The sequence below is a fragment of the Vanessa tameamea genome, chromosome 15, assembly GCF_037043105.1.
Source record: "Vanessa tameamea isolate UH-Manoa-2023 chromosome 15, ilVanTame1 primary haplotype, whole genome shotgun sequence".
NCBI classification, from domain to species: Eukaryota; Metazoa; Arthropoda; class Insecta; order Lepidoptera; family Nymphalidae; genus Vanessa; species Vanessa tameamea.
The window spans coordinates 10,001,789-10,026,740 of record NC_087323.1 but is presented as its reverse complement, the minus strand read 5'-3'; the positions used below and the strand labels follow the sequence as shown (position 1 = coordinate 10,026,740).

The 24,952-nt window shown below is 32.8% G+C and overlaps 1 protein-coding gene across 8 annotated transcripts in view; it reads left to right on the top strand.

The window, feature by feature from the left end:
* LOC113398432 (disheveled-associated activator of morphogenesis 1) overlaps positions 1-24,952 on the top strand; it is a 122,337-nt gene that overhangs the window by 76,856 nt on the left and 20,529 nt on the right. For all 8 annotated transcript variants that reach the window (XM_064217060.1, XM_064217055.1, XM_026637176.2 and 5 more), the window contains 2 exons: positions 1,009-1,167; positions 14,419-14,547. In XM_064217060.1, coding sequence (XP_064073130.1) covers positions 1,120-1,167; positions 14,419-14,547 — 177 coding nt within the window. In that variant the 5' untranslated portion in view covers positions 1,009-1,119. The remainder of the gene's footprint in view (positions 1-1,008; positions 1,168-14,418; positions 14,548-24,952) is intronic.

Sequence of the window (24,952 nt, the reverse complement as noted above, 5' to 3'; positions counted from 1 at the left end):
ATAATTAAAAAAAAAATGTGTTTATAAAAAATATCCTGTTATTGGAGATCTTATTTTTCTTCAATTAATTAGTTATTTATTTATAAATAGGAAAAAAGTTCAAAGCCTTTTTTTCTCCGTTCGCCGACTGAGTTATTTTTTCTATTTGGTACTATTTGACAAACTTCAGTGTTATCATATTAAAAAAAAGAAATGGGATTAAGAGTAGAAAAATGTTCGAAACACGCACCGTCAAAACGTTAAATTAGAATTTCGATCTCAGGGCGAAGACTAGTCAGTTTTATTATAGTATCCGTAGACCTTGAGAATAATGTAACTTTGATCTGTGATATAATTTCGCATACATCAAACGTTATTATTATCCTGTCAAGTATTACCTTAATTTACATAATCTCCTCATATTAAGGCATCGCTAATGTTACTAGTATATGCCAATGCTAATATTAGTTTTTGTTTTTCGTATATTGAACAATAATGTAAATTTAATTTGCAACCAATATTTCTAGGTAAAGACACTAAAATTAATTTAACATTTAAAATTAACACAAAGAATAGCAATGTCTTTCTTAAATTTATTCTTAATTATTGAGTATCCTTTATATTTTTTATGATTAAACGAAACTATTTTAATTATATAATATCTTAGGTTATCCAGGACCAGCGTGATCTTAAGCACAACAAGCAAGCAGTGTTTTCAGCAATCAGTTTTTTTCCTTAAAAATGTGCTATACTTTTAAAATAGTCTTGTTGTCAGGTTTAAACAGGAAATTTGACGGAACGGTTATATAATAATTTATTAACTACATCAATCTTTTAAAAATTATGTATCAACAATGTAGTGTCGAAAAATATCCTTATTCTATTTACTTTCAAATGTCATACATTCGCGCTTCGACTCTAGTGAAATTACTTATAAAATATATTGTACATTAAGGACATAACACTTTTGGGGTTAAGACGGGCAATACATAAGGTCTTGGTTTTTAAATTAAGTTGTTTGTTTTCCAGGGTCTCCCATCTTGGTCGCGCGGTCTGGAGGCAGCGGAAGCGGCGCGCGCGCGCCTCGTGCGCTGGGCGTGCGGCGACGCGCCCCCCGAACCGGACCCGCCGCGGAAGAAGATGCCTCACGCCCTGCGCCGCCGGTGGCCGATGTGCCCCTGCTTACAAGTAAGTTCACATTCAATCTTTCAATCAGATTATCTTTACTTGGTACAAAAAAAGTATAAATCGATAAAAATATCGCGATACATATTTGTTTATTTCAGTGTTAACTTTAATTAAATCATTTCGCCTGCGATTTCATAGTGAAATGGTATTAATATAAAAAAAATGTGTATTATAAATGCATATTAAAAATGGTTATTGTGGGTTATCCCTAAGAGATAGACATATAGGTACAATTGCGGCCTTTTTTGTAGACCTTTTTAATGTGTACTAAACTGTAGTGCATTATTCTGATCTATCTCGTAGGGTTCAACCAGCGTTTGCAATGTAAGCGCAAAGAAATGTGTTTATTTACGAAATCACATTAGAAACCTCTAAAATTATCAGTGTTTCTCTAATATATTATGCCTGTATTATACATATAAACATTCCTCTTCATCACAATCCGTTGCGTAGCTTTAAAGATCTAAGCATACATAGGGACAGACAGACAGCGGGAAGCGTTTTTTTTTTTGTACCTAATAGTGATGTACTTATTAAAAAAAAAATGCCTAACCGATATTGGCGCCTTCGCCGATTTTTTTTTGCTGCGGTGGCGTTAGTACGTAGTTTCCCTTTTTTAGTTATATTGAGATGATATTCGAAATAGTACCTATGTCATAATAATAATTTTGTTTTGGAGTCGCTTGTCAGTCAACGCTTCATTTAAAATATATTAGTCATATATCATATTGTAAATTTGTAACGCACCAATTTGCCATTTGTTGTGGCATTTCGCTGTATTTCACAAACGTTTTTGGCCCTATTTTGACTGAACGGAATAAATCCAAAACGTAATTCAATTATTACTTCTATTACCATGTACAATAAGTGTATATTCGCTTGAGTTATCTTCGAGTTAAAAATTAACATATCGATATACACGACTGCCGACTGGTGACCTAAATTGAAATTCGAGATATGTGAATGAAGTTGGATAAAAATAAATTTTAATTTGTAATTAAAAAATATTTACAATCAGGACTACGTCGTATGGAATTAATTATAAAATTTAATTTATCCTAAATGTCACGAATATGTCTCGAATATCAATATTAATTTTATATACTTGATGATAAAGAATACCGCATATTAACGTTTTTAAAATGACTTTTTATTTACTTGGTGGCACTTTGCAAGCCCGTCTGGGTAGGTACCAACAATTCTTAATTATGTTCTACCGCCAAGCAGCAATATTGAGTACTTATTTACTTAGTGAGCCAGTGAGTAACAAGGGACGTAACATCTCAGTTCCCAAGGTTCGTGGCATATTGGCGATGTCAGGAATGGTACTTTTTTTACCGCGCTAATGTCTGGGCAGTGGTGATCACGTACCATCAGGTGGCCTTTTTGTCGGTCCGCCTGCCATGAAATACAACAAACAAAAATTTATAAGATTAGTCGAGGGACAAACTACTGACCAGTCGCTCGGTTGTCATATTTATGACGTCATAATGTTAACGTGCTTTTGCCACGAGTTGTATTCGACTGTTTGAAGTGGCCGATTTAGTACTCTGACGTCACATACGCACGGCAGCCCTTCATCAGTAATCAATTTACAAATACAATAAAGAATAGTTTTACATCTATAATAATATCTCAAATGTGAGAGAAACTGTCATACCTCTTCACGCTGAAACCGCTGCATCGATTGAGATGTAATTCGGCGTGGAGATAGTCTGAGTTCCGAGGGAAGTAAATAGGCTACGACTTTATTTAATTCACTCCTCGAGGGGTAAAATAGTGGCTAACGGTTTGTATGAAGTTTTATAAATTACGCGTGCGGATAAAGCCGCAGGTCGAGCTAGTTTTATTATGTTTATATAGTAATATCGACCAACCAACTTATACGTGATGGTGTAAAATATTATTTTAACAATTCTATGTTTGTGTTTTGATTATGTTTAATTAATATTATAAATATGACATCGATACATTTTCTTGTCAATTGTTGCGGAACGTGTCATATACACCAGAGATCACGTAACCGACACCGGATATCGGGTTCCTTTGGGTCGCAGGTTCGTTTAATGTGCCACTTTCACCGCGGCACTTGTAGTCTAGCCAATAGCTATAATTAGTTACACTCCAAATACTAAAGATTCTTAATTGTACCATTGTTTAAAGTTTGTATAAAAGTAATGATTTAAATCGTATTTGAATATAAAAAATCTATACTAATATTATTATTGCGAAAGTTACTCTGCCTGTTATCCCTTTAAGTTTTAAGATTTCACTTAACCCTCCGCATCGATTCAGATGAAATTTTGTATGGAGATAGTTTGAGATCTGGGGCATAGGTTATTTTTTTTAATTCAATCCTCTTAAGCGTGTGTAAAGCCGCAGGTTAATCTAGTAATTAAATATACTCGTATTTGTTATTATCTTGTCGCCCTTAGTCTATGTCAAAATTATATTTCTTTAAAAAATGTGCTTTTGACACGAGTTGTATTTGACTGTTTAAAGTGGCAGATTTAGTACTCCGACGTCACATACGCTCGGTAGCGTAACAGTACTCAATTAACAAATTCCTTTTGTATGCGAATAATCTTATGATCCAATAAATTTTTGTTTGTTGCTCTATAACGGCTTTTTTTTTTCAACAATTTTTTAATTTGATTAAATTTCATTCAATCAATCAACCCCGACTTGGCTTAGTTATAACACTTATTAGTGCATAAAGTTCTTATCTGTAATACATTTTTGCACTCAGCTTATTAAATAATTAAAATAGTTAATGTATTAACATTACGTCATTTATTTGTGAACATTTGTGTCCAATAAAGGAAAAATACATTTTATTAAATTTATTTGTGAAATAAAGGTCTTATTATCGTTTGGGTCGCAATGAAAACTTAAACTATATTAATAGTTTGTACATTCTGTGAAAATGTATTTTTTGTATAAACTAAAAGATTGATAGATTGATATACATATGATTATAACACAACACACATTTTAGATGCTGTTCCGATTAGATTGAACACTATTAAAATAAACACTATTTTCTAACAGGAGTTTTTTTTTTAATGAATAAGTTATTCATACATTCACTGGGTTCGTTGTATTGACGGTTTTATAATAAATAGGAATTTAATATTTAATTTTCATTTCACTTTTTATGTTCCCTCACCTCTACTGTTGTTTTCTTTTTAAATGTTCATAAACAATTATGTCCAACAATCACCAAAGTTACAGTGGACCATTCAAAGTGACTATCACTAAACTAATTTAATGTATGCTTATGATAGAATCTCAGAATAAAGCAATGGTAGCTATGATTACCGAGCTCAAGGAATATTTATGCAATTTATACTTTAAATAATAATAATAAAATGAATAGAAAAGTATAATTCTACGATTTCTCGACAAATACAGCTGCGACTCATAACGAATATAGTGGCAGTCTATTACAATGATGGCAGATTTAAAGAAAATACTATTACCATATTGTTATAGTAAAGTAACAACAAAAGGTCACGCAAGCATTGCTGGACTATGGCTCTCTCCGCCTGCGTCACTTCTATGAGGAGTTTTGCTATTTATTTCACCAGAAGTGGAGCAGCCAATGAGAGTCAATGGATGCACATACATATGGCAGATTTCCTCACGATGTGTCTCTTCACCGCCACACATGAAAATTCAATGGTTTTTACCGCAATTTTCGATTAAGGTTCACGTGTTCTAACCATTGGGTCGCAATAAAGGCGTTTGAATTATTAATTTTACGATGTTATTATTTTTTTGTTGGAAATTTTAAATTTTCGACATTATCTTGGTAATTCGAATGTGGTTGATTTGCCAATGGCACGGTTTGTTCGTCATTGTCGTTGCAGTTTATAATGTTACCAGTCTTGCCACAGATCACGCTTTTACTTGCCAATCTATCAGTCCTATTATAGGTAACATTGACACCGACGCGAGTAAAAGTCTGATCAGCTGTAAAGCCGACCATCCATTACATGTGTGCTATGTGCAACGATGGGCAGTAAAATGATTTGTAATAATGTCTGGATGCGATGTATCCACTTTCCAATTTATGGTTTTTGAGATAATGTTTCCTATACGTTTGCGTATGTTTTGTTCAATAAAGGAAGAGACAAAATATTGAAATGTAAGCATGTTTATAGTTTATTGATACTTCTTACAATGGTACTTTTTAAATTTGAATGCAGCATTGGCTTCACGATTAAAAAAAAAATATAAGGACATTAATATAGTCTAAGCAAAAAGTTTTCAAGTTTCAAGTAAATCTTAAAGAAAAGTCATTTCCATAAAAGTAAGCAATGAAATGCCTTTATTATTTTAATGTTATATGTCTTGAGTGTTTCGAGTCGATATAATATAGCATAGCATTGTGCGATTGGTGGAGTTAGACTTGACGTCAATTATTATCTTAATCTCCGTTGTAGGGCCGAAATATACAACCGGCGGTATCTATCGAACAAGTTGTTAGGATTGGAAAGCCGGCATCGATGTCGGTCAGAGCCGGAGTGTGTTTATTGTGGTGAGATATCTGAGTGATGGTCGTGGCATGTGCCGGTGCGGTTTTTAACCGGTAATAATCGGTTTGTTTTATTGCCGGAAACATATTTTTCACTTTTTGATTTATGTGATTGATTTAATTATATATATATTTTATTTTTATTGAAAATGATCAAAATTCATAATGCAATTTCAAGTCTTCTTCATTGTATTTCAATTATAGGTGTCAAATGAATATGCTACGACCTAGTACCTGTAGATGGCGTTAATTGGATATAATTGATTCTAAATCGCGCAGGGAATGTTTTATTACTGGATCTGGTCTAGAAGGATAAACGGCAGAGAGTACTCCTTGGTTCATTTATCATGAGATCCTCGCAATTGTTTAACGCTACGCTTTCGCAAAAATTCCTTTACGAGCTCCTAATTTTGTTACCAAAATGCCTTAAAAATTAAATCCGACTGTCACGTTGATACCGATTTTATAACGTGGTGATTTAATCACATTAAGTCCCATGTGATTAAATCTGCGGAAAAAATATATATCTATTAATGAACATTTTTTTTTTTAATATTAATATATTATATAAGTTTAAGATTTGCACGATATTCAAAATAATAGTTTATCTACATTAAACAAATGAGTAATTTAATTTAAAAAATGCCTTGATTTTTGACGCGGAAGTACGACAACTAGACATCCGTGACCTCTAGGACGCGAGAGTTAAACTTCATTAATTCCAATTAAGGGCAATGACAGGACTTGACTGATTGCAGTGCGAACTTGCATCATGGCCTTAGCCGATGGCATCTTTAGATTAAACCAGCTCGGCTCCTTCAACTTATAGTAGGGTTTTAAACCTTTAAAGCTAGGCTATACATCGAACGAAGCTTGGAGCTCACTTGCACAAATTAGTGACAGGTATTTAAAGAATTTAACATACTATGATTACTTGATTGAATAAAAAACTGTGTAATCATCGCCATGTAGAATATTTTAACTGGTTTCTTTAGTTAATTTAGATTACAATATCCAAGAAGAATATTGTTTTCTATCAAAATAGTCTTTATAGTCTGACTGAATTTCGGATGCGACAGTTAATCTCAAGAAGTTGCCTAGGCAAGGTGACAAGTTAGTGCAATGTTTGCGTCAAACATAGGTCTATTTTCTATTCGCACACAATATGGTACGATTCGATCAATTGATACGACTAGGGACAGATCAGGTGAACAGGCTAACAGTTTTTTACTCTTTTCTAGACCGTGATCACAGAAGCTTTTGTCATATAAGGTACCTGACTAACGAAGCAGTTAATATAATTTTTTTTGTTTTTTTAAATGTGGTCTCAAACGCAATTTTTAATCTCATTTGTAATTATTATTATAAATTTAGTACATCTTTCATCCTTTCTTAAGCTAGATTCTATAGTTACTCATAGTCACTATTTTTGTGTTAATTATGTACAATTGATGATTGTATCCTACGTGAATATTAACGATACACAGTTTACTTTGATCGTTTAGTGGGATTTAATTATACCAGCATGATTCATAAATATTATAATGATATCAGGTAGAATTTTGAATATTCTGGTCATTGACCTTCTTTAACAAAACCCACGCAGAGGAAGTCGTAGGCAAGACTAGTTTAAATTAAGCGCATTCATAATGTTCAAAATAGATCAATTTCATATTTTGATTATTTCAAAATGGAATAAATGAATATTTATTAAATACATACGTATTTAAGTCAGAATTCTACGTTTATTTATTTTAATTTAAATACTCTTCTACGTGGACAGTAGAGAATACTTGTCTATGCTTCTGTACTAATATTATAAATGCGAAAGCAACTCTATTTGTCTGTCTGGTGTTCTTTCACGGCCAAACTACTAAACCGAATTTGATATAATTTGCTATGAAGCAAGTTTGAACTCTAAGAAAGGACATAGACTTTTTATGCCTAACAGTTAACAACGATCCCCTATTATTTTTATAATTTAAGTAATTTTATTGTACTATTTAATAAAAAGAATTCTTTCTAAAATACATTTTATACGCGAACAACAAAAACGATCGAAGCTAACGCATCAATAGATATTCAGGTAGCGAGCGATCAAAATGAACTGCACTAGTAGTTTAAGTATAGAAATCAGAAGGCAAAAAGTTTCAACGTATAAACTACTAATTGAATAGCTTAAGTGTATATGGGCCGCACGGAATTGTGAATGTCGTAGGATCAACCCTTAAACTGTTGTTCGTATTCTTTATAAAAAAGACAGTAGATATGTCCTTGAAACGGTAAACTGATAATTATTTTGTTATTTCAATGTTTATGTTCTTGTATAAGATGAACGACGTGTTCTTCATCGATTTCGGACACGCTGGCCAAGTCGGTAGTATAGTGCTCAAGTGTGTGTGAAAGTACAGTTGCCCTTGCTATTCCCACACACTCATAATTTAATGGGACATCATTTTTTTATGGCCGGTGAGTGTTCAGTACCAGTGGCTCGGAAGGTTATCACTGCCGACTCAAAACTTCATGGTGCTACTGGCTGAACTGGATTTGAATCCAGGACTTTGAGATTTGCAGTCTTATAAGCTACTAAACCAAAGAGCCAGATTGTTGTACAAACTATCCAATGCGTGACGTACTTCAGTCCAGTCTAAGCAAAGTTATGACTAACACAAACTTATCAGTCACGTATGTCAATGTATTACAAAGCTTAAACGGAATATCCTACAATTAATGATCATTTAATTGTTAATCGAATTAGAGCGAGACAATAGGTACGGGTAGAAGCGCGGAAGTAATTACAACGAACATACAACCGCTCGACTGATTGAGATACATTGTCGACCGGTGACAAGACAGACATGTCGCTCGATTGAAGAATCCATTAGTTTTGTTTCATTTTTAAAGTGAAATGTGACCTCTTCAACTTGTCCGTGTTATTTATTGAAGCGAGTCTTTAAAAATAATAGACGCATATAATTCGTAGTGAATTATTAAGTGACAATGTTTTCAAGGAAGCGTAAAAATAAGCAGAGTTTCTCGTTGAAGAGGAAATGTTCCATCAAACCAAATGTAAGTTTCGTATTTGAAATTCGAGTCTAAATGTTTATTAAATATGGAGCAAAAATTTGCTATAAAATATAAGCCATTCCAGTAGTGAGAATAGACAGATCGCTCTGTGTGGTACAATAATATTATAATATGATCTATTTTGTTCTGGTATTTAAAAATTGTGATATTATATAATTTTTCTGCCTGCGTTGGTTACAGAATGTTGCTTCTTAGAATAACTTTTTGTACTGACTTTGTTCATTAATTTGAAATACTTGTACAAATGTCGTAATTAAGTTTTTAGACGACGATCTTGATTGACGTCTGGGTCCTGGGAACGATTCGCTAATTGTAATTAAAAGTAATTTGCAACGGAGTTTGTTAGAGTAAAATACATTTAATTCTAACTGGGTTAGATTTGAAAATCGCTTAAATTTTTATTTAACCAAAAAAAGAAACTAATTTTGGTTTCATTTCTGACTAAACTTCGGCTTCATGTGTTTGTGTGGGGGCAGGTTTTCAGTACCCTTTCAATTTCAACAACAATTTCCTGTTTTCTATCCCTGTCAACGTGTATGCAAAGTTTCATGATGTTGACGGAAATCGTACAAACAAACTAACTTTAACATCTGTAATATTAGTTAGGATACGTTAAAGTGATGGCATACAGGATTTTGGAAAATTATATAATTTTAAAGTTAAATCGAGTTTCCACTGGAACATTTACGAGCCGTTACAAGACCAATCTCTATGAGAAATGGTGGCCGAATGGACGCAGTCTACTATCATCCAATTAGTTTAAAAAAAGCGATTTAATAAAAAAAAAAAAACAATGAAAGTCGTATATGTGATTAATGTAAATATTATACGTGAATATAAATATGTTCATTCTCTCGGGACATCCTCGGTGAAGTCATCGACGAAAATACTAATGCGTTGTCTTGTATACTTCATGGATCAGGGTTGATACAATATTTACATTCGTTTATTTGTTTTAATATAAAATATTTTCTCGAGTTTGTTTTATCTTGAGGATGCATTCGTTGAGCGTTCAAATCAACTTGCCGTTTTAAAATGTCATATTTTTATTACATTTATATATAATAAGGCGTAGAAAAAAAAGTTCAATACCGTTTTCTTCTATGTTTGTCAGACGATTTTTTTAAATTGGTTATTGTATATATGAAAACAAATTTCAGACAAAGACAATCAACAAACAGGCGCAGAGAATATTTTGCATTGCACTCATATCTTCAAATTTTGGTCATTTCGGTTGAATTTCGATCAGTAAATATAATCACAAACTTGCTTGACTCGTATTCTAGGGTGGCTGGAATTGTTTAACAGAGATTACATTTTCTTTGTAACACAATGTTTTCCTTTTAAATATTCTTAAAAATGGTGGTATATAAATATTAAAAAAAAAGTTTTGCAAAACGTGTACATTATTATATGTTATATATTTACAGTAGGTATAAAGTATATGTATTATATCTCATCACGGTCGGAATACCATGTTGTCATGAATATTTGTGTATAGTGCATGTGAGATACGTATATTTGTTGATAAAAGCGTTTACTGAGTCTTATCCTTAAAAGAGCCGAGATGGCCCAGTGGTTAGAACGCGGGCATCTTAACCGATGATTTCGGGTTCAAACCCAGGCAGGCACCACTGATTTTTCATGTGCTTATTTTGGGTTTATAATTCATGCTCGGCGGTGAAGGAAAACATCGCGAGGAAACTTGCATGTGTCTGATTTCAACGAAATTCAGCCACATGCGTCCAACTCGCATTGGAGCAGCGTGGTGGAATATGCTCCAAAACCTTCTCCTCAAAGGGAAAGGAGGCCTTAGCCCAGCCGTGGGAAATTTACAGGCTGCTAACGTAATGTAATGTAATCTTTAAAAGAATAAAAGACGAAAACGTTGTGAAGTAAGTTTTATAGTTACATGTAATAATAAGGACGGAGAGAATTCAGTGTGTAACTAGGTCCAATGTTATACGATAGCTGATTTCTTAATATAGTATGAAACAAAGTCGATTCCCGTCGTCTGTACGTTTAGATCTTTTAAACTACGTAACGGATTTTAATGCGGTTTTCTTAAACAGAGTCATTCGAAAGGAAGGTTTATAACATGTCGTATAATATTTGCATAGTAGAGAAAAGCCGAGAATTTTGTATATCCGGGATATAGCCGGGACGGTTAGCTAGTTTATAATATAAACAATTAGCTATTATCCTCATATTCAATAAGCAGTGACGGTTAAAAACAATGTACAAATCCAAACAAGTTGATGTTTTATCTTTAATTAAATATAAATAAAAGACTCAATTGTTCTTCGCTTAAATATTTTCCGTTATTGTTCATGACTGTATACGTAACGTTTGCATTTCAATTGAGTTTTTTTTATTGAATTGATTATTTAAATTTTTATGTAAATTCCTTGGAATTATTAATTTTTTTTAATTCTTTATCTTAATAGCATCGTTGACCTTCAACGAAATCGAATTAATTTAAACTGTACGTATTCATCTCGACAATTCTTATTTTTTTAATTGCGTGATGATGGATATATTTTTTTCTTATTTGAAATTGGAATCTGTTTTGCATTTTTTCTTAAAACGTTCTTATTTTCGGTTTTTTTCAGTTCCGTTGTTGCTTGCAATGACAAATTACTATGAGTTACACAATTCTTATATTTTTCTCAGTGTTATAATTACGATTCTGGGTAAGACTTAAGGTTTTGATATATTTTCCTAGGGATGTATTTTGTGCTGTGGCGTCTGAACAAATACTATCGGCAGTCCCCGTATCGGATGGCAATAGAAATACGGATTAATGTGTCAACATATAGAAACTTTTTGATACACGCTATGAGAATTCGACAAAATCTCATTTTGAAAAATACGTTTACTTGATTCATCCGCGCTTCAATCAACTTACCTAAATAGCAATACCAAACAGTTAACGAATAAACACAGTTCTATTTTTAACAAAAAAGGTCATCGTCATAATGAATAACTTACCTACTACATCACTATTATAGTATTCATTATAATTCGTGAATTATTTTGATATAAGGCCCTGTATTATACAGACACGTGAAATGAATATGTACAAACTGATCTTACTTTATTATTAGTAATATTTGCTTCGGTATAAGTTCACTGTGTGTTATGTATCACATAAGGAAACGTATTTAATTAATGAGTTTTTATCATTAATAACATACTTACACTGTAGTATAAATGTCGAATTTAAATCACTATACAATTATTAACGATGTTTTAATATTAATAACTTGCTGAACCTGAACCTGCGGCTTTACCCGCGCGCTATTTATAAAACACAAACTTCCAAGCCGCGTTTTACCACCTTAGTAGTGGAGTTTTATAAGGAACTTACCTGCCAAATTTCAAGTTTGTAGGTGTTATTACTTCTCGGATGTCGTAAGATCTCAGACTTCAAATTTTTCTGTTTTAGACGTTGAATTAGTAAGTGAATGAGTGAGCGAGGGAGCCAGTGTAACTACAGGGCACAAGGGAAATAACAATTTAGTTTCCAAGATTGGCATATTGGCACTGTGAGAAATATTGCCAATGTCTTAGAGTGGTTGTAAGCACTTATCAACACGTGACCCATTTGCCAATCCACCTACATGTTTGACATAAAAAAGGGTGTGACAATGATACAAAATAGATTAGTATCTCCTTCAGTGGAAGAGAACCTTTATATTTATGAGAATTGTAGAATATAATAAAGTTTATCACCATTTAGCAGCCCTATAATCGTCAATGAATCTGCGAGACAGTCGCATGAGTGTATTTAGAAGAAACGGTCGGGACCGAGGCGCCACCCTGAATCAACTCGCCCGCTGACTCACGTCTAATTGTAATGCGTATTTAAACGGACAAACGGACATGCGATTTGTATAGTTATAGTTTAATATTGATATATTTTTTTCGCTTTCATATTTCTACCACGTATCGTTCAACATGTGTAAGTTAATTTAGTATTAAATTGTAACAAAAAAACAAAGACTTCAATACAATACTCTGAGTGAATGAATTGTTATAAATAATACGAGCCCATAAATAATTAATTATTCTTATGTACGCAATCATATATAAGTGAAGATATTTAAGATAAGGAGTGTTATATAGTAATAGTAGTTGTCGTATTAAGATAAATCTGTATATATAAAAAAATTATGGTAGAGTCATATATAAGCTCTTCTAGTATTGTACCATCCACTCAGTGTTTATATTGTTGTGTTCCGATTTGAGGGGTGAGTGAGTGAGAGAGTGAGTGAATGAGTGAGTGAGTGAGTGAGTGAATGAGTGAGTGAGTGAGTGAGTGAGTGAGTGAGTGAGTGGGTGAGTGAGTGAGTGAGTTATATTATATAAAAGGCATAAGGTATATGACGTCTTAGGTCCCAAGTTTGGTGGCGCATATTAGTATTGTAAGAATTGGTTAATATTTCAAACGGCACCAATGTCTGGGCGGGATGATGACCAGCTATTGCTCGTCCTATTTAAAAAAAAACAAACTTCGATACTATTTGACCGATCACCATGAATGCAAATGAAATATGTTTTTGTTTTACTACTTTTGTTTAAATAAATACTTTTTAAGTTTATAGTATTCTCTATTTACATATAGCCTGTGGCGTTCTATCAATTGACAGTAAGATTAAGGCAATACAAGGCGTATAATATATAGACAATTTAACTACTTTTTAATAATTTCATATATTCCTAGTGGTTATTTTCCCAAATTTCTGGATAATTGAAATATTCGAATTGTAAATATACTCAACACGGTCGTTAAATCGAAACACCCGCTTCCCCAACAGGTGATGTAACGCACGAATACAATTATTGATTATTTAATAATTACTTTCCAATCTGGGAGGAGCGTTTATATTAATGTGCAGTATCTTTTTCCGTATCTTTGTCCGTCCGGCCGACCGTCGTATGCTTCCTCGTGTACCGTATAAGGCGACGATTCAATACAATCAACATTTTTCTTTCGATTTGCTATTATAATCGAAATTCTCAATGTCATGTAAGCTTTCACTATTTCGATTGAATGAGTCGAATGCGTTATGAAGATAGCACCGGAGGAGATCCGGCGGAGAAATATAAACGGTTATTTTTTTCATCATTTATAATAAATTACTGCAGTATAATATTAATAAATATTGACTATAATAAAATTTATATTATTATCCTATATGAAAAACAAATTATACTAACTCCACGGGTTTATTTATCATCTCATATAAATGAGTAATTTTTTAACTTTGGTATTGATGATGTTTCAACATAATCTTTAAATTTATTTTGAGATGTTTGAGGTAAAGTTTCGCTGTTTAAACCATTGTTACTGTAGGCACATAACGTTTAGTTATTAAAGTCGCTGGCGCTTTGACAATTTAAGTGGTGACCACTTACCATCAGGTGGCCTATTTTCTAGTCCGCCTGTAAGATATAAAACACCAAAAAAATAATAGTCCTTATTTTATGATCAATACTTAAATTGATATGTGTACCTGTATGTGTATCTATATGTTATAATATATATTCAAAATATCGAATGCGTGTAAGGTATTATTAGAAAGTATAAATCTTATAGAAACAATTAAAACTTGTTACAGAATGACGAGCCACCCGAGATCACGTACTGCGTGGTGGGCGGCGAGGGAGGCCTCGCGCTGCAGGCGGTCACCCCCACGCATCCCATGCCGCCGCAAGATGAGCTCGACGCGAAATTTGCGGAATTGGTGGTAAGTAACATATTAGACGACCTCCGTGGTCGAGTAGTGTGTACACCGGTTTTCATGGGTACGCCACTCCGAGGTCTCGGGTTCGATTCCCGGCCGAGTCGATGTAGAAAAAGTTCATTAGTTTTCTATGTTGTCTTGGGTCTGGGTGTTTGTGGTACCGTCGTTACTTCTGATTTTCCATAACACAAGTGCTTTAGTTACTTACATTGGGGTCAGAGTAATGTATGTGATGTTGTCCAATATTTATATTTATTTATTTATTTATTTATACGATCTCTTCGTTTTTTTTATACAATTTATATATGTAGACACGATATACTTATTTAATTATTTTTCTTATAATTGTATTTTTAGTCGAGTTTGGTTTTAAATTTATGACTCATTTAAGCGTTTCGTATAATTCACTTGGTAGTGAAGGAAAACATCGCAAGGATATCATAATAGACAGAATTGGATAAAAATCTTCTACATGTGTATCAAACAATATAACGGCGCGGTGGAATCAAACCATTTCATTATAACGAAAGAAGACCACGGTGAAAGAATTCATTTTTTAAATTCACCATTTCTAAAAGACTTAATACATTTTATATTTGGAATCAGTAAAGTCGTGTCGTGTCGTTAGTTGTTAGTTAATATCGCAGTTAGAATTGTACGACTCGGTGTTTATTTACTCGTACAAGACTGACGCCATTGGTGTTAAGACTGTACGAGTAACGATTATGTAAAATTAAAGTAATAATAAGTATGTATTAGTATATAAGTATAGTATGCTTGAGGAAAAATGTAGGTAAATATAAATATTGTACTTAAAGTATGACTCTGGTAATTAGTTATCATTTAAACAATTACTAATGGACTTAAATATAGATATGGTTATTAACATCGGGTAAATCTTGTTAAACTATGGAGTTTTCCTACGATGACGTATCACTAGACAACAAGAGCCGAAATGGCTCGATGGTTAGAACGCGTAAATCTTAACCGATGATTGCGGGTTCAAACCCAGGCAAGCACTACTGAATTTTTATGTGCCTAATTTGTGTTTATAATTCATCTCGAGCTCGGCGGTGAAGGAAAACATGCATGTGTCTAATGTCAACAAAATTCTGCCACATGTGAATCGAACCACGCATTGGAGCAGCGTGGTGGAATATGCTCCTAACCTTCTCCTCAAAGGTAGAGGAGGCCTTAGCCCAGCAGTGGGAAATTTAAAGGTTATTACTATTATATTATATAGATATACAAAGTTGTTGCGTCTGTTTTTTTGTCAAAAGCTACAGACTTCAACATAAACATGAACATGTTGATTATAGGGGAAGGAGACTGCTATCTAGGACAATATAAGATTATAATTGTATAATTATAAACCCAAATAAACACAGATTACTCTACGATTCTTTCCTGGGTCTGATCTCACAATCTTTGGTTAAGATTAACATGGTGTAGCCGCTGGGTCATCTCGGATAAATTATATAGATATCGTTTATTATTGCAAGTTTTTAACCTCCTCTTTTTTTTAGTAATAAAACACATATAGAGTTATTTTCTGCCCGGTGACGTCATTGCCGGTACCGACAGCATGCATGTTTAATAAAATGAAAAGTATGGTTGGAAAAACAACTTATCATTCGACCAACTTTATCTCCCATGTTCCACGTCGAGGTACTAAATCTCGGGAACACGTGCAGCAGCAGCACGTGTTTTGGTAAACTGAAGTTTATAATGATAAATAACTATTGAGACAGCTCGGGTGACAGCGAATACGAGTTATTAATGATCTGATTCCCTAATATCTGTTGAGTGGGGCTTTTAAATAATTTTGATTTATATATTTGATACTAATACGAAAATCACGATCTTGACATTAAATACAATAAATTGTTACAACCTAGCTGTTCTGTCCCACTTGGTCCGTGTGATTTTTTGTTTATAAATTCCGTAATTGTTTTGCTAACGTTCTTTCTTCTAATTCACATATCTAGTGTAGTAATTTCATGATATACGGCTTAGGGCATAGCCTGTTAAATACTTACTTTATTTTTATTTTCACGGCTCAACTTAACACGGGTAAATATTATAATTTATACCGTATAACACTCGGGAATTTTCATTTCCCTCAGATTACGCCCTACATATAAAAAAAACATATTTAGCATCTTTGAAATTTTATTTTATATTATATAAAACGACTTTAAGCAACTGCTACATTTAATGTAATAGAAAATAATTTAGTAAATTAGATTTAGGTTATCAGACGTAGTTGAGTAAAAATTAAAAATGTTAATTTAATTCCATACAAACGAAACTTGAAATTTGCGATATGAACTACAATCTATTATAACAAGGACGAAATAACTAGCCGTGACTAGTTTTACAAACGAACGTTTAACTCATAGAATTAATGAGACTCCACATTATAAATTAAAATAGTTGAATTGTAATGATTATTATGACCAACTTATCTTTCAAAGTTTGCTTTTGATAATATTTGAAGAATCGTATATCGTTATTATAGCAAACAAACTACCCGTCCCGACACTTGTAGATATTAATACATAACTATATTTATATATTTATATTGAAGAATAATGATACAAAGAAAAAAAAATGTTTATGGTCCGAAATATTTTCACCACAATCGGATGAATGGTTTAAAAAAACATTGACGAACATACAAAAAACATTCTTATCTCTTCATAGTACAAAACAAAGTCCCTTACCGCCGTCTGGTCGCTTAGATCTTTTAAACTTCGCAGCGGATTTTAATGCGTTTTTAATCAATAAATAGATTGAAATTGAAAATGCATATTATAGAGTAGATAAAAACCGAGATTTAAAATTTTTATGTTTCTTCTTAAATCTAAAAGTCGTGTATAAACTATAACATTTATTGTAGTTTATTTATCAAAATAAGTAATATGAACAAGGGTCTGTTTTTAGTGTTGCCATATCTTCAAACGGCTTTAACTTTATTTTCTTAATTGTTTCATCTATGTAATTGGTCCTGTGAAGTTATATAATTCTAGTAAAAGTTATTTATTGGATTCGTCTTTCAAGATTGTTCTCGATCGTAGTCCGGAGTTTAAAAAAGCGTCGCCCGGATAGTACGTAAAGGAACAACGGGGTATTGCACCTGATCTCTCTCCGGTCGTGTCGGATATCCGTCCTATTGGATTATGGAAGTGAGAAAATACCTACTACCTACCTACACCTGTGCTTGCCCGCGCACACTTCGGCACTGTTATACGGTCCTGGGCAATCTGCATATCGGCTGGGTATTCCTTTTAGAATAAATAGCTAGGAAAACTATAATATAGTCGAACATTTCAAACGGACGTAGTAATAGATAACCGGTAGTCACAAATAACGTCGTAACATCACTTCCGACGTACATAACATTAAGTACAGTAACCGGTAAGTGAAAACTCGTTCCGTAAAGAAATTGTTTTCGATACGATTAATATGTTAACAGCTCGTTATATGTATGATTTATAATTAATTAAATTGATGTTGTTTTAAGTTAAGCGATTTGTATAACGTTTTATAGCTTAAATATTATTCAATAATATATGGGCTCCGATACGATTCTGGCTGGGAATTTCTAGGTCAGGTCGCGTAACTACTTCCTCTGTCTGTTTAATGGATTGCGGTATAAATTGTCGTATACTGACATGTCGATTTTATACATTCTCGTGATTCGTAGTTTTTTTATTTATAATAGATGCGGTTTCACTTACTTTATTTATCGAGGAATTCTTGACATGTTTCAGAAGACGATTGCTATCATCATAAGGATTAGATATATCTTAAATCAATTTTTCTGATATAATTTGTCTTCATTGTATTTAAATTTGATGTGGTCGATTGCATCTTAAACATTTATTAATTATTATGAACCAACAAAAGTGAAAAACTTACAATTTAAATCATTTGAGCTCAACATTAACATATACAGAATATATATTAATATTAATACGATTTTTTTAATGATTAAAGTTAAAATTCAATTGATAACAATTACAATTATTCTTAAAGATTTTAAAAAAAAACATTATTTTTCGTTATATATTTGTACTTTTAGTCAATTACTCAGCGGCAGGGCTTTGTTGCAAACCCTTCTGGGCACACATCACCCACTCATCATGCAATCCACCGCCAAACAGCAGTACTTAGTATTGTTGTGTTCCGGTTTGAAGAGTGAGTGACCAAGTGTAGCTACAGGCACAAGGAACATAACATCTTAGTTCCCAAGGTTGGTGGAGCATTAGTGTTATAAGTAATGGTTAATATTTCTTACAGTACAAATGTCTATGGGCAGTGGTGGCCACTTACCAGGTGGCTTAACCAGTCCGCTAATTTATGTCATTCAAAAAATGTAATGACTCTTATTCTACCCGCGTGAAGTCGGGTTATGTAGCTATAATAATAACATTGAATTGATAATTTTCTTAATTCAGGTTATTTTCTTCTCCGAACCGGTGTATTTGATGTCAATGGTTCAAAATCTGCTAGATAAGTATGATCAATATTATCGTCAATTAGGGGATTCTAAGTAAGACGTCATTATATTTTAATAACAACGACTTACGAAGTCTGCTTTCTGAAATTCGAGTTATAGAGTATAAATATGTACTATCAATACCTCGCAGGGAAATAACATTTTGTTTGACTTACAAAGTCAAAATAATTCGAGTTACCGCGTATTTAGGGGTTCAGCGGAAGGGAAAAGTGTCTTTCTTCTATTTACTGATTTCGACTTAACGAGGTTCGAGTTATAGAGATTCCGCTGTAGTTGTTACTTTTAATACAAAAAGTCGTAAGTAAAGGTTAATGTTACAATATTTAATGTTTTAAGTTACATAAAACATTTGTTAAAAAAAACTTTCGACATGAAACTAGACATTAAAATACGATGAATCTTACGAATATGGTCATACAAATAAACACGTCCTCTCCAAAGTAAATACCAGCTGGCAATGAAATTTCACTCGCAAGCGAAACTCGTCCTAGGCTTAGCTTTGGCGTCAAATAAATTAAAGTACTAGGAGCCTAATTGGACGGCCGTTGGAGACTTTCCATTACGGACGGGAATTGAGAGAAACCGTTTGTTGGAGATATTGAAAATGTCGTCTTTATGAAAGGGAGGACTTGCGTCTTATTGCTCAATTAATTCTTACTTACTTTTACCCGTGAAGTCGTTTGTATTGATATATTTTATTACTGTGCGACGTTCATTCAATCACAAAGAGTATAATATATAAATCTGTTTGTGATGAATAGGATTCGAGTCCATGAACGTTGGCCCATTGTGTTTTTTTTTCTGTAGAGAAGGGTTTATTATTATCCAATAAGTTGTAACTCACTCTTAGATGGGGCTGCACTACATTAACTTCTGCACAAACAAATATATGAAAGCGAAATACCCATGACTAACTCATCACGATATCCCTGAAACTAGAGGTCTTTGAAATTAGCAGTTACTTCTTTCGCGACATAGATGCTCAATAAGAAAGGATTTTTGGGTGGAAGAAAGTGGCGGGGCTAAATTTGTTTGAACTTTACCCGTACGAAGTCGGGGCGGACAACTAGTTGGTGTATACATATCTTCAGACAGGACAACGCCTGACAGGTTTTACTAGTAACATATATATATATATATATAACATTGTATGATTGGTAGTGCTTTGCAGTAAGGTTTGGTTTGTTCTTCTTGCAGTGTCTATGGGCTCAAGTGATTACCTACCAGGAGGCCTGCTTATCTTATATTAATAATAATTATATCGGACAGAAACAGCTATCTTCTACATAATACTGACTTATTGTGAAGGTATTAAGAATTATTTGGAGTATGGTGTAAAAAGAGAAATAAAAGGTACTACAAAGGCCATATATCATGGACAACACGTCTAAAATTGTGATTTGTTAATTTAATAAAAAAAGGTAAATAAACAAAATAACCTTAAAAATCATTTTACATACATATACGAAATTTCGTGTCTATGCAGGTTTCCATTGAGGAGTTCCTTCGTCTAAAGCTAGTTCTGGTTTCAGAATTAGCTCTTCGGACTTAGGCTTCACATAAAAATGCATTTACATTTAACTATAGGATAAGAGGAAGCGTTTCATTCAGCTTGCAAAATTTTGACTTGAAGAAATTAAGCAACATTGTAAATGAGATAAATTATTGTAAAAATTTGTTCCAATTTTTTTTTTCAAATTTCACAATTCACCTTAAATTGTTTTAATAAAACGGGCCAGTATTTTGGCCAGTAACTGAATCGCAATTGATGATTCAGTCGTTGAATATGAAAGTTTACAATTTTGTTTGCGCCGTTCATCAGCATTAGCATAGATAATAGTTCCAATTAAAATACAAACGTTCTACAGAACGGTTTAGATTAAAAAATAAATTACATAACGGTAAGGCATCTCACAGACGTTGTGATTCTAAGTGATTATGATTTTAGCTAATATATTAATAAATTCATACAGGCCTACGATAGACCGGAAACCTTCGATCGTTAAAAAATAATGAAATTTTTAGTAAACCACATATTATATCCGCAAAATTCGTATAATTGAGATGACAGTTCAAAGGGCGGCCATGTTTGACGTTTACGGGTGCGTTCAGAAAGTATTTTCCAAATAATAATTTCATGCAGGGTACGTTAGACTCGATGGATACTTATCCACAATATATTATAGATCAATGTCTATGAAAAAGTTTTAATATGTTATATGACAAGTAAAGGATAAACCATGTTTGTTTAGTTTTATTTATTTTACCCGAGCGAAGCCGGTTTTTCTTTTAGTTTTTTGTATAAATATCGACATCTGGAAATGTCAACAATTATATTATAGATTGTATTTGTAGAAGGTTCATTGGAAATATACTTAATATTTTTTATATTTATGTGAAAATTGGTAAACGAAACATAAGTTAAAAAATAATTATGTAATCGTTTTGCAACCTGTAGACAAAACAGTCATACGGACAGACACGTTAGTAATTTTGATCTAGCAAGCGATTGGTCTAAGTTAAATACCGTCGTGTGTAAGTCGCCTTAAACACCAAATAATATGCAAATCAAGTATTTGATACGATAACTATTAAGTAACAAAATCAGTTATCAATTAATTACAAATAACTTGTATAAAAAAGAAAGTGGCGCAATTATGACGGGTATATTAGCAGATTGAAGTGCCTTCGATGGACGAGATAGAACGATTATGTAGTTGATATGAATTATATGTTACATAAATATTGCACGCTACTTTCACCGTGTGATGTGATTGTGATGGATTATCTGTGTACGTTCTGATCGATTTAACCTATTCATTGACCGCGATCGGTTGTGATATGATGTACCGTTTAGAACTTTGAATTAATTATTATAATTCGAAAAAAATATTTTTTGTCTCAATGAAAATAGAAAACACTTAAATTACATTATTTCAAATATGTTGAAATGCCAGTTTTTTTTATAGTGTGTGTTTTTTATTGACCGTTTCTGTTGAACTTTATTTCGTTTTAAGTCACACCATTTCAACTAAAGTGCCGGGAAATAGGTATCGGATGTACGGGTGTAATTAGTTATTGCCTTTGTCGTTGTGAGAAATAGTATTTAGTGTGGTTCCTTCTATATATCGAGATAAAGAGTATTATGGAATTTATATACCAATATACTACGATTCTATAGCATTGTATGCTATTAATACACGGATATGACAAGTAGCAAGCGCTTAAGATACATTACGAGTTCATGTAAAAATATGTTACCATTTAAAAAAAAAACAATTAAGTTCAAATCAATCAATCGATTACTACAAGTATTTTTATTATTACAAATATTTAAAACGGGATTTACCATGCTTTTTCTTTTTATCTGGTGGAGCTCGATATTTCGACATTTTACAGACGAAACTAATCGATACGGATAGTTTCGTCTGTATAAATCGATACGGTTAGTTTCGTCTGTATAACACGGGATCGAGTATATAAAACAAGGGACAATAGTAGGGGCGAAAGTGACAGTGGTAGTGGTGACCAGTGTTTACGCAGCAAACGTACGAGAAAGGAGGTAGTCCGATATGGACACTTCTAATGCCGTCAACATCTACCCGGAAATTTCAGTCTCGTGATAAAGATATTCGTAGATAATGTCGAAATATCGAGCTCCACCAAATAAAAAAAAAAAAAACATGGTAAATATCCCGTTTTAACAACTTGTAGTAAAAAAATTAACCATATTAATTTAAAATCAATCGATTTTTCATAACATTTAGATTATTATAATCTAATTCATAGTCACGAAAGCGGGTAAATAATTGTTTTCTTTTTTAAATAGATAAAACAGATTCAAGTATTTTTCCATATTTTTACTCATAACTTGTCTATACAGTTAATACAGTATATGTGTTAATTTTATAGAAAAAAAACGGTCACAGCCCGAGTTCTGGCAATTGGAAATTTAAGTTAGTTAAGGTCGACATTATCTATGTTAATTAATAAATATAATTATGAATGCTTATGATGATATTTCGTTAAATGACAATTACCTATTCGGAATAATAATTACTTCCGTTAACGATATTGACTCAGTGTTTGACGTAAATATTGACATATCGGTGATATTGTAATGCTTACTTATAATCATTTTACTTGGAATTTTTGTAATGTGTTTTTTCAAGTCCCAAGATATCGAGTGATACCTCGAATAGATTTGTATCGCCACAGTTTGTATAGTTTAAATTTATAGTACAAAAACGAAAGCGCTACGAGAGGTCGCTAGCTGAAAATTAAATTTCGAACATATATTTTTTAAACGTTCTATTTATTTGCAAAAAGGCTATTACATCCAATGCTTTCCATCTCGCAGGCTGGTAAATAAATTTGTTAGCATGTTTTTTTTATATAAATTTGTCTATAATTCGTAGATTATAATACTGATGCATGAATTTGCGTATTCCTGCCAACAGATATTGGCACAATGAGAAGCATAAACAAACCATTCCTTATTCGTTCCATTGCTTGCGCCAACCTGACCCTTTGAATTCTTGAATGCTACTCGGTCCAGTTCAGTCGATGCCTTAGGATACGTTTAGGAATCAAATGACTGTAGGTTCGTAAATAGAAATAAAAATAAATATTAATAGGAAACAATTACATCAATATTTTTAATAGTTCATGATTCTCAATTCTCGGTTTATTTTCTTATTTTACTGCGTAATTTAATGTTATTCGAACAATGGTAGTTTGTGTAATAATCACCTTTATTTTCTTGCAATAAGGTCGAAAAGGGCCAGTCGTATTCGTCTTTGGTATGCCTATTATAACTTTCTCCGATTCCTTGCTGACAGCGTGATAGGCAGCACTGCCAATTGAAGTTATTAATTATTTCTCTTAATTGAACTTGAAATTTTCGCCTGTCTGTTTATAGAGTTATATTTACAAGTAAAGGTGTGCTAGTATTTTAATATTAACGCAATGTTCAGATGTACGAGCTGCTGTCACAGGTTCAATACGAATTCGTTATAAACTTTTTTTTTTTCGTCGTACTGATGACGTCATCATTTTTTGTTTCATGTTCTAGTTGATGCTACTAAATGATGTGTTTTTTTTTAGTACACAGGAGAAGTTTGTTCGTTTTGTTTTTTAATTCGCTCGAATACTGAATGTATATGTATAGACATGTTGCTAATATTACAAAGTTTTAAATATAACGGAATGACGATTGCATTATAAGTATCGTATACGATTAAAGTTATTGAAATGTCTATTTATGACCTTATTATAATATTGGTTATTAACAAAGTTGCATAATTAAGTCGTTCTTGTAACGTAATAATGTTCCTGGTCCTTTGTCGTAATACGAGCGCCACCACACGACGTCGTGCTGCGGTTGAACAGTCTACGTGACTAAAACAACCCAAGTGTTCAAAGAAATATTTTAAGATCATTTTAATGTACAATTGTATTGTACTCGTTATTTCGTTGAATTAGACGCTGGATTTTGAGTTAGTGTTTTTTTTTAAATCTCTTATAGGATTTGATATGAGAAAATGATTAAAGGTCAACCAGACCCAAAACGAAGGCGTTGTAAGAAATGTTACTTAATCCATATGTTTTATGTTTATGTTTATATGTTTATGTCCATATGTTACTTAATCCATATGTCGCTACTATAGGAACTGAAGTGTATATCTTAAATGATTTGAATGGTTGTACCAACGACGACAATGCTGAAAGGAGTAAAATTACTATATAGATTAGTAAAATATATAAAAGTAATTCAGTAACAGCCTGTAAATGCCCCACTGGAAAGACACTCCGCCACGCTGCTCCAATGCGTGTTGGTGGAAACAAAGGTGGTAGAATTTCATTTCAATTAGACACATGTAG